The sequence below is a fragment of the Miniopterus natalensis genome, chromosome 13 (assembly GCF_054644295.1).
Source record: "Miniopterus natalensis isolate mMinNat1 chromosome 13, mMinNat1.hap1, whole genome shotgun sequence".
NCBI classification, from domain to species: Eukaryota; Metazoa; Chordata; class Mammalia; order Chiroptera; family Miniopteridae; genus Miniopterus; species Miniopterus natalensis.
The window spans coordinates 9,807,561-9,819,748 of NC_142093.1; the positions used below are offsets into that span (position 1 = coordinate 9,807,561).

General features: G+C 36.9%; 1 protein-coding gene across 3 annotated transcripts in view; it reads right to left on the bottom strand.

The window, feature by feature from the left end:
* ITSN2 (intersectin 2) overlaps positions 1-12,188 on the bottom strand; it is a 94,417-nt gene that overhangs the window by 61,220 nt on the left and 21,009 nt on the right. For 2 of the 3 annotated variants that reach the window (XM_087823399.1, XM_087823396.1), the window contains exons 3-8: positions 8,451-8,543; positions 7,433-7,496; positions 6,223-6,386; positions 4,836-5,042; positions 4,597-4,693; positions 3,129-3,268 (exon numbers count right to left, since the gene is read on the bottom strand). In XM_087823399.1, coding sequence (XP_087679525.1) covers positions 3,129-3,268; positions 4,597-4,693; positions 4,836-5,042; positions 6,223-6,386; positions 7,433-7,496; positions 8,451-8,543 — 765 coding nt within the window. The other variant, XM_087823398.1, reaches the window with a different exon arrangement.

Genomic DNA, 12,188 nt, shown 5'->3' on the forward strand with positions numbered 1-12,188 from the left:
CCCCTTGGCATTAGGCGAGAGAGCAAAGAGGAAGAGAGAAGGAATGTAAATGGTTGAAGGCATACTGGGGGCAGGCTTAAGTGTGTGCAGGCAAAGTCTGAACAACACAAAGGGCTCCAGAGAGCCAGCAGAGTACTTCACCAAGCTAAGCTCACTTGAACATGTGCACTGACGGCCTGCCAGCCCTCTGGATATCCTATTTCCTGCTCCTGTAACACCAGTCCCTTGTTCTCTACCTGCCAGTCTATCTCTTTATCCTCAAAGATCCAGCTCAGATGTCATCTCTTCTGCGAAACTCCTATTTCCTCATTATTAGTTACTTTCTTGTCAATATTAATCACAACACTTTTAAACCACTAATCAAATTCTGTGATTATGTGACGTATTATTATGGGCTCTTCAAAGATATGGACCATCTTCCTTCTGTCTGCATTCCAGTGCCTCACAGAGTGCCTGGAAGATAAGTGACTCAGGAAATATTTGAGTCAATGAATTAATTTAAATAAATCGTGATTAAGATTTAGGAGAGCCCGGGCGTCGTGGCTCAGCAGTTGAGTATCAACCTAGGATCCAGGAGATCGCAGTTCTATCCCTGGTCAGGGTACATGCCTGGGTTTCGGGCTTGATCCCCAGTCAGGAGTGTGCAGGAGGCAGCCGATCAGTGACTCTCTCATCACTGACGTTTCTGTCTCTCTCCCCCCCACCCTTCCTCTCTCTGAAATCAATAAAGACATATTAAAAAAAATAAAAAATAAAATTTAGGAGCAATAGAAAAAGAACAAAAGGGAAAAATTAGACCACCAACATTCAACGAAAAAAGCATAACATGCAAGCCTAGGTCAACCCTGTTCTTCATGTACCTGGGGACACCAGAAGCAACTTCTCTTTTCAAAGAAAACCAATCCTTCCCTTAACTACGAATACACAGCTTTACTCTTATAAGTCTAAAAATAATAATAGTCTCTAAAAACAAAATATACAAACTTTATACAATGTGGCATATACAAATAAAGTAACATTAGATAATTTCCTTCATATTCCAATACAAACCCACCTTTGTTTACACTGTATGTTTGAAGCACATCCATAAAGTGTACTAATCTTAAGTGTACTGCTGGATGAGTTTTTACATAGGTAGGCACACATGCAACCAACACCTGTATCAAGATACAGAACGTTTCCAGCGCTCCAGAAGGCTTGGGCATGGCCCCTTCCCAGCAGAGTAACTACACTACTCTGATTTCTATCACCACCAACTAGGCTTCCTGTTCTCCAGCTTCATATAAATGGATTAAGTAGTATGGATCTGTGAAATGAAAAAAACCTGGCACACAAGATCCATACTACTTAATCCATTTATATGAAGCTGGAGAACAGGAAGCCTAGTTGGTGGTGATAGAAATCAGAGTAGTGTAGTTACTCTGTTGGGAAGGGGCAAGTATCAGCAGTTCATTCATTTTTATTGCTGTAAAGTATTGTTATAGAAATACACCACAATTTTTTAATCCATTGTCCTGCTGATGGACATTTACACTGTTTCTTTTTTGGATGTTTTTAAAGAAGCTGCCAAGAACATTTTCATACATGTCATTTTTGTCCATTTCTGTTAATTTAAAAAAGAAACTTTAATGCCAAATGTAAGGTCAAATAAGATCATTTTTTTTTCAAAGAATGGGAATCATGACCTTACATTAATCTCAAGTATGTTTGAATATTTCACAGAATCTGAGATGCCATTATTTTATGTAACAGTAAGGAAAGAAAAGAACACTGCCAACGAAACCATAACACAGTGTTAACACATCACTGATGTAACTATGTTCTAATTTCAGAGAGGTTAAAATGTTTAAAACAAAAGTGTTACTTAAAAATATAGTATAGCTTGTGTTCACACAATGTGATAAAATTACAGAAAATTTTAGTTATTATTAATATTTGATACATATAAAGTAGTGTATTTGTAAATTATAAAGTATAAAAATAAGTCATCCATGAATCTAACACACAACTTAAAAACTAGATTACTACTAAATGCTTTGAAGCTGTGTTCCCTGAATTTCACTGCATGTGTCCAGAAGAGGCAACTACTACCCTGAATTTTGTGTGCACATTCCCTTGCTTTTAAAAAAAAAAAAAAAAAAAAAAAAGCTTTTATCTTATAGGTATGTATCTTTAAAGAAAATACTGCATATTTTTGCTTGTCCATCAATTCCTAAAACTGTATTGCTCCCTTGCCCCACTGCACAACTAGAGACCCTATACTCCTATTTCATAAACTTTTTCATTCTCTAAACATGCCATGTACTTTCTGCTCTTAAGATTCCTCTCTGTCACCATCAAACACCTTCATCTTCCATCTCTAGCTGTCCAAATCCCTTCTTTTATAATAAAGCAGAAATGTTCCCTCCCTATAAGCTGTTTTATCTGATCTCATCAGTATTAATACATCCCATTCTATGTTCCCTAGCACTTTGAAGTTCTATTATTTTTAAATACTTATTTTTCTTGGCCTAAATTGTAATTTGTTGCTGAGTGAAGAGAAGGGAAAGTCAGAAGGTGGGAATTCTACTTGCCTATCACCCTCTGTTTATGTCTCCTTCACTATCTTCAGTTAGTAAAGTCCGGATGTCTATTCTAGCATGGACTCAAATATTCTATGGGGGGGGTGTAAGGCCAAGTTTTATGGCTACCTTTGGGTTCGAGCATTAAAGGATAAGCAATCTCATGTGAAGCTGTAGGAAGGCAAGTAGAGAAAGATCCAAGAGGAAGGGGATTCTCAGGGAACTGAGCTGAAGCTAAGTCCCACACACTCCCTCTCGCCATGTGAGCTTCTCCATTCACTCATTACACTGCAAGATGAGGTTTGATCTTCTCAAGGGTGAGGTGCTTTGGGTATACATCTGTGTGCTCAACTTTACTGTAAGAACTTTGAAGAAAACACTCACATATTTATCTTCGAACTCTTACACAACTTACATCATTTGTATTTATCCAATGCCTGTCAAATTTTTTTGATGTTAAAATTTTAGATGAGCTACAAAGTATAAAATCAAATAAAAGTTCTTCAATAGAAGTCCATATAAAAAACTTTAACTCTCTCACATTCTTAAGCACTGTATACCACTTACCTGAGAGGTATCCACTCATGCTTTTGTCAAGACTGTTAAATTTTTGCCGATATTTTAATCTTGAAGGCTGAGGAACTGCCCACTCTGAGGTCCCAATCTTGGGCGAGTTCCCTGAGAGTGAAGCAGTTGAGGAAGTTGAGCTATAACAAAATTCATTTAAAATTTTTATGTTACTAAATAAAATACATTTCGTTAAACTTTATAAGGCAGACACATTAAGAATCATACCTTCTATAATATAATAGTAATTGCTTTTGTATTTGATACTGAAAAAAATTTAAACAATTATCCTCATTCTTAGGAAAGCAAAAATAATCTGAAGTATAGAACTACCATATATCAAGAACCTACCATGTACCAGGCCCCATAAGGTGCTGGGGCCTTTACAAATACTACTTCTAATCCTGACAAAAAGTATTACTGTCCCAACTTTTATATGGGCAAACTACGTTTGGGTGATGTTAGGAACAAAAAAAGGTTACACAATCAGTGAGTGTTTAAGCTAGGAGACAAAGATTCTTCTGGGTCACTGCTTTTAAGAGCATTATTGTGAGATAACTAGATACAGAAGATGTGGTTAATATATAGAATGGGATATTACTAGGCCATAAAAAAGAATGAAATCTTACCATTTGCAACAACATGCATGGACCTAGAAGGTATTACGCTAAGTGAAATAAGTCAAAAAAAGACAAATACCATATGATTTCACTTATATGTGGAATTTAAAAAACAAAATAAAGGAACAAACTAAAAAGAAAGAAACTCATAGATACAGAGAACAAATCGATGGTTGCTAGGTGGGAGGCGGGTTGGGGGGCTGGGTGAAAAAGGTGGAGAGATTAAGAAGTACAAATTGGCAGTTACAAAATGGTCACGGGAATGTAGAGTACAGCATAGGGATAATCAATAATATTGTCATAACTATGCATGGTGTCAGGGGTGCTGGACTTATCAGGAGGATCACCTCATAAGCTGTGTACACGTCTGGCCACTATGCTGAAACTAACATAATACTGAATGTCAGCTGTAATTGAAAAATTTTTTTAAATTTATAAAAAGAGTATTACTATGATTTATAAAAGGGTTGAGGAATAAACATTGATGTTTTCTGGAATTAAAAAATACTCATGCAGAAGAATTTGCTCAAGAAAGAAGTTAATAATGTACAATGATTATAAGATGTTTTAACAAACATACGTTTTTTAAAGGAAAAATATGTAGCTCTGGGGGAAAAAATTGACTGGTGAAAAATATAGCAAAATATACTACAGGCATTTAATAATTTTAAAAATAAAAAATTTATGTGAGTTATAATAACTCACATAAGATAGTAAGTTTATCTTAAGTATTTACATTTGGCCATTATGAAGTAAAACCTGGATAAAGTTCAGAGCTTTAAAAACTAGTCATTTGTTAAATACTCCTTATTAAAAGCATAAACAGTTGGAATCTTAAGCACTCATACCTACTAGATCCTAAATCAATCAGAGACTGGGCTTTCTGTATACTAGCACCACCAAATCCGCCCATCAGCATGCTGTAGGATGACGTATGAGGCAATGCTAAAAAAAGAAAAGAAACATGAAAACGGTTCAAACTAAACAGTATCACAAATTATGAAGGAAATTTGCCTCTGTCGGAGCATGAGCATAACAGTTTCTTTCTTCATATGCAATACTGACTCATCAGATATAAAGTACTTACTTGAAGAAGAGTAAGGAATGGCTAAAGGCTGAATGAGACCGGCAGTTCCATTCGGCAACGATGAAGTGCTAACGGAAGGCACCAGGGGGGCGGGCATCATTAAGGGAGCAAGGGTGGTCCCTGAAGGTGCAGGGGACAAAGCTGTTGCTATAGGTGCGACTGGAGGCAATGGCTGAGGAATGGACAGATTGGGCATGCTTCCCATTCCTAAAGACAAAACAGAGCATATTTTCTAGTGCTAGTAAACCAATTATAAAACATACCAGAAAACAAGCTTTAGTGAGTGAGCAGACCCTATATTAACAAAAACACATTAAGAAACACTGGGCAAACCTAGTCAAAAAATTCACAAAAGCAGCTTTGACCCAGAATAAGGGAGGTAAACTACTGCTTTTAATATCAATAGTCTGACCTGTGTGAACTAAGAGAATGTCTACAAAGGAGTTAAAGATTCTCTTCCAGCATCATAAACAAAATTAAGAAATCTTTTCCAATTAAATATTAGTATTTCTCAAAGAGAGAATGTATTACCTGATCAAATGTGAGATTTTGTGTGAGGATAACAAATACAGTGCTACTGAATTCACACACACAGCCAAACCAGCCCCTCAAAGGAAAAAAGCGATGACTCATTCATTCACTAACTGCAGAATACCAAATACATTATATACAGTCACACAATGATTTGGTGTTTAGCCCGAGTTCACTGCAATAGTGAGAGAAATTAGTATTTTATGATCTAACATTTGGTATACAGGAACATGTTTCAGATACACAGAGATATCTAAATGAATATTCCATTCCAATGAGTGCGTCTCACATATAATTAATAAGAAATTAGCTAATGAAAATTAATGGCAAACTGGTTATCTCTGATGAATATGTAAATTAATTAGCATATTGCCTTAAACTTTTAGCCCTAAAATTAGCTGGCTAATTAACCTTTAAATTAGAGAAATTTCTACTTATGTATAATTTTAAATTACCCCCCAAATTAAACTATTTCAAGTTAGTTTTATAATTGTTCACATTTTTTCTGTTACTCATACAAAGTGTAGAGGGAACTAATTAAGAAGAGTATTTAGGATCAATTATAGTGAGGGGATCATACAGTTTATCATCCAACTGGGAATTATGAAAGGGCACACTAACTGGACTATATGCCAGGACAACAGACATAAATGCGAACTGTCCTGGGAAAACTGGAAAACATGGACACCTTAGCTATGACAGCAAATTTAATACTTCTTATCTCAGACACGAAAATTAACTTGGAGTCCGAGGATTGTCATTTTATGCCAACAAGTCTTTTTCTGATCATCAAATATTATACCTAGGAATCAAGTTTAACTATCAAATGCAGCTAATTAAATTAATGAATACATACCAAAACGAGCAGAAATTAATGGGGAGAACATAGGAGGTTGTTTCATAATGGGAGGGAGAACCACAGGCAACTGCTGGCCTTGGAGCTTCAGTTTGATGAGTTTCATGGCTATGGAGAACTCCTGCTGATCCATCTTCCCATCCTTGTTCAGGTCTGATAAAGCCCTAACAGGACGGGGGCGGGCAGATGGTACAGGGTGAGCATTACTCTTGAGAATGACGGTAAAATAAAAACAATGTAGCCTTCACACACCCATAATTACTTCAATATGGGCGTGTATCTCTAATAGCTGAACCTTATACATTAAGAAATACTGAGCAGAGACAGTACCTAGTAAAATACTGCCAATCTACATAGAATCTAGAAGACCTTTGGGATGAAGTCCATCAGTGCCAATAGAAAAACACTATTCAAGAGTATGACCTTCTGCCCGGGCCGAGTGGCTTAGCTGGTTGGAACATTGTCCCATTCACCAAAAGGTTGTGGGTTTGATTCCCAGTCAGAGCACATACCTAGGTTCCGGGTTCATTCCCTGACTGGGTCAAGCGTGGAAGGCAACCAATCTATGTTTCTCTCTCACATCAATGTTTCTCTCTTTCTCTCTCCCCCTTCCTCGTCTCTAAAAATCAGTAAAAATATATCCTCAGGTAAGATTAAAAAAAAAAAAAAGAGTATAATCCTTTTAAACTTACTCATTTGTTCAAATGTTTATTGGATGCTTGCCATATGCCTGGCAATTGGCCAAGTTGGGAATATTCCAAGTGAGAGAAAAATGGAGTTGAGGTTGGTATTTACTGTAAATACATTAAAAACAAATGTACTACTGACATCATAAAGCGCAGTTTCTTTAAGGCAGGAACAGGAAGAAGGAGGGATAATTTTGGGTTTACAGATGATAAAATAAATGAAACTACAAAATAACAGAAAGATTATTTTGAAATTCTGCCAAATTATAAAGAAATGTTCTTCAATGGAAATATATATATTTTCTTCCCTTAGAAATTCTAAGGAAATTAGAAATTTGTCCTACAGAACAAAACCGCAACTGATTTTCAATCGTTTACTCAATATTTATTTTCTAAAAGCTAAAGAAATATTCTTACTTAATAACAGACTACAAGTAAAAACAACTTTATGTTAAATTGTATTAAAAACAAAACAAAGCCAGACAATCAGAAATTTAAGATCATCTACAAAAAAACTATTTTACCATATTTCAGCTAAAACAGGAGCCGGCAGGCCTGACTGTAAGAAAAATGTGCGTGCTTGATCACCTGAAGGCAATAAAAACAAAAATCAAGCAGCATATTAGTAGAAGGAATTATTCCAATGCCTCCAATAATAATGGGCAATAATGTTATTGATACTATAATTTTAATTCCAATCATTAAAAAAATTAAACAGAAATACATATGTAAAATTATTTACATTACTTTAATAAGACTTATATGTTCCAAAGAAAAGTCACAACTGGTTATACGGTTAACCAGTGATAAAAGATTATATTCATCATCTCAGTTTTTCCACAATTGAAGTCTCATTCGATAATATTTCTATTTAATAAAATGTATACTTAAAAACACTATTCCCTAGAAGAGCTCTAAATAAAAAATACCAGGTGTTGAGAGAGAGAGCCCACCATGTGTCTCTCACAACCCTATACATACACAGCTGTGTATGCATGCCAAGACTGCAAGATCCTGCTGCTCTCTACCTGGGTCATTTCTCAGAACTGGGTTTGCAGTGAGCTATCTTGAGGTAGGAGGTAATGTTTCCCTCTGGGACAGAGAATGAGCTGGCTTACCACTTGCTAAAACATGGTGGGTTCCCTCAAGCTCAGTGTTCCTCTCCTGCAACACAATCACTGCAATGTGTAGCATCCTTCTGGGATCTCTGCATGGTCCCTGTGGGACTCAGGGGACAAGGGAGGTTGACAGAAACATGCCGATGCTCATGCTGCCAGCTGTGTCATTAGTAATAAAGTTTGTTGCGTTTGTTTTATATCTCGCATATAAATAATATCATATGGTTCTTGTCCTTTTCTGTCTTGAGTTATTTCACGTAGTGTAATACTCTTAAGATCCACCCATGCTGTTGCAAATGGCAATATTTCATCTTGATACAAATTTTATCCATTTAATACAAATTTGATGGCAATAAAATTAAAACCAATCCTAAGATGTTACATGAAAAGGGGCATAATTCACAAATAAAATATAAACACAAACCTGTAATGTAACCTCCTGAGGGCTTGAGGTTATCAAACTGCTTGTCATGCTTAGTCCGTTCCTCAGAGGTAATAGCCCACATGTTTGGCCCTCCTAAACCATAAGTGGAAGACAAAGAAATTATATTGTACATATGAGAATGCTTAAAATGTACAATTCTAAAATGTAAATATGAACCACAAATGCCTGTTTAATGACAGTGCTTAATACCTAAGTGATACAAAGAGTAAAGCTCTATCGTAAAGACAGAGCACAGCCCCAAGGCTTTTCATTCATTCATCCAGTTAACGTCTACTGAACAATTACTGTATACCACTCACTGGAAATGGGCAACAAGATAAATCTGTAAATAAAAAGACGAATAAAATATTATTCCCATCCTCAAGGAACTCACTCTAGAAACAACTACCAGCATTTACCGTGTTAAACTGTGAAGCCTAAGCAGAAATATATAGGGGTAGGCAAAAGTAGCTTTACAGTTGTAATACAAATAAATAATACAATAATTAATAAATAGTAACACAAGAATACACTGTTTTGTGTACTCACAACTGTAAACCTACTTTTGCTCACCCCATATATAAAAGCTGAGTTAGAAGCATCAAAGATGAAATAACAGGAAAGGTAAGATTGAGGCAGTGAGCCCCAACAGTAAGACTTGCTTAAGAGATTAAAAGGATGCAGAAAAGTGCATGGTATTTTGCGCCTGTCCCCCTAAGTTGCCTGCAAAACTGAGGTGGGGGCTCATTCTGGTCCTTGCACAGTTCCCAGTCCTTCTGGTGAGCAGCAGGTTGATGCCCACAGGAAACAGCTTGAGAGTAAGTTAGCAGAGGTGTAAAAACAGAGAATGGCTTACTAAACCTGAGCATTTCTGAGGTTCTCTCAAACCATGAAAAACAAGCAAACAATGATCTTAATGAACATTTCCATTTGTTGTAAAAATGCAACCCAGTCTCTCAGCTTCCCACTTCCTATAAACATGCCTTTGCCCCCTTCCTTCCAGAGCTACAGCACAGTGGGGCACAGAAGACTAGGTGGAGGCTCTACCCGGTTTATGACTTAGGCAGGTCTTTACCCTTTTCACCCTTAAATCTTTACCTAGGGGTGCTGTGAGAATGGTGTAGGTAGTCCCAGGCAATGCTTGACTAGCCAATGTCCTAGACCAGAGGTTCTCAACCCCTACCTGAATCACCTGGGGAGCTTTGTGGGGGAGGGAGCTATTCCAGCAGACCAATTAAATTGGAATCTCTGGGGGATGAGGCATGAACTTCATTATTTTAAAAAAGCTCCCCTCCCTGGGTTGCACACTGCCTCCTCTTCTTCTATCGCTTGGCAGAATATTCTGCTCCACCTCTGCCTCCCAGCCAACAGTACTGTCCAAAGGCAACTCCTAGTGGCTGTCAAAGTGAATTACATGGTCCAGTATCTGGCAAATTCTTTATCCTAAGGATGATACATATATCCTTTAACTCTATCCTGTTAAAAGATGATTTAATCTCACCTAACTCACTTTTTCTCAGATACATAGATCTTTTTTTAACCCCCTTTAGCACACTGCTCTCTCAACTCCTGACCAGCTATTTTAGGAAAACAACCTTCTCTATCATTTATTTTTCTATTATATTATTTTTTTAAATCTCACGCAAGGATATTTTTTCCATTGCTTTTCAGAGAGAGTGGAAAGGGGCGAGAGAGAAAGAGGGAGAGAGAAACATCAATGTGAAAGAGATTGGTTGCCTCCCACACTTACTGGGGCCAGGTCTGGGGATGGAGCCTGCAACCAAGGTTATGTGCCCTTGGCCGGAATCGAACCCAGGACTCTTCAGTCCATGGGTCGATGCTCTAACCACTGAGCCTAACCAGCTGGGGCTCTATCATTTATTTTTAAAGTCTAACACTAGCAGAGAAATAGTAGTATTTAGTAGAAGCAGCAACTACTACCTGCTGAGTATTACTTTATGCCAGCAACCATACTAAGTGTATTAATATTACCACATTTAATTTTTACAATTCTATGGACTAGGTTTTACATGTATTACAGATGGAAAAACTGAAGCATAGGGTGTTTAAATAACTTACCTAACACCATACAGCTAATACAATCTATAGCTAGAATTTTCTTGTGCTTTAGAATATAACTCCAAAACTCGTGCTCTTAATTACTGCCCCACATTACCTGCCTGATTACTTTGATATCTATTTTAGTTTAATAGTGTTATTTTTGTCATTTAAAAATAAGTAACAAAATGTAAAGGAGATGCATCTAAACTGATACTTAAATATAAAAGTATGAGTCTCTTTTACATATCAAAGGAACCAAATTTTCTCTTGGAATAACGGACCTTAAAAAAATTCTGAGCACTGATTATATAACAAATAGGTGAAACAACATTAATTGTGACACTACTATAAATTTATTTTATAACAAGAGGAAAAAACACACAAAACAAAAACCTAGGATAAAAGGAATGCTGGTAACATATCACTATCCTAGAAAAGTAAATCCTTACAAATTCCATATATATAACATCCACTTTCACATCCCGTGACCTGTGCTCCCTTAGACTGATACTCACATCACCCCCCTCCTCCTTCTATTTCAAACTTTATCTTTCAAGGTCTAGGGCAGATGTTACGTCCTCTAGGTCAATAATTCCTGCAGGTCAAATTAATTGCTTCCTCCTCTAGATTCTCAAGAGACTACTCCGGCTTCCGCAGAGCACTCAGAAAGGTGCTGTAATGGTTTCATCTCATCTTCCTCCAGACCACGAGCCCTTGGGGAGCAGGAGCTTCATGTGTTTACCTTTCTATCCCCAGAGCCAGCAGAGATCCCAGCACAGAGCAAACACTTAAAAGTGAGTGAGGAATAAACATGATAGTGAATAAAAGAGGGAGTAGAACACAAGATGAGAGGCAAGATCAGGACTTGGGGGAAGCGGAAAATCACTTAGAAACCTTTTTGAGATCTACCTTTCACATACGGTTATACCAGCCCTCTGAGGAGGCCTTTAGAGCTCTAATACATTCGACATGGCTAATCACCATCTATATTTCACTTCTAACTACCTTTTCGTGTTTATTCACCTTCTACCAATAAGAAACCAAATGAGTTTAGTTACATAAACTCACATATATTTGCTGCCTACATTATATAAAAATCTCCCTTATCAAGTTGTTTTCAAGAATGCATATCATTGAAAGGTGCATGCCCACTATAATTTGAAACACTAAGATACATATGATTTAACAAATACTTAGAAGGACACTTGACTTGGGGTGGTGAACACACAATACAATATACAGATGATATACTGTAGAATTGTACAACTGAAACCTATAGAATTTTATTAACCAATGTCACCCCAATAAATTATTTAGAGCCAAAGAAACACTAATTCTTTCAGCACTGTATTGCTAAACCAAGGTCACAGTTTTTACTCCACACACACATCTTATTAGCCCTAAATGATTGGATTTTTAAAAAAATCTATAACCATCCTCTCATAAAGACAAGTTTTAAGATCAGATTTAAAAATAAAGAAACAGGCCCTGCCGGGCGTGGCTCAGCGGTTGAGCGTCAACCTAGGATCCAGGCTATGGGGGTTCGATTCCTGGTCAGGGCACATGCCCGGGTTGCAGGCTTGATCAATGACTCTCTCATCATTGATGTTTCTATCTCTCTCTCTCTCCCTCTCCTTTCCTATCTCTGAAATCAATAAAGATATATTTAAAAATAAA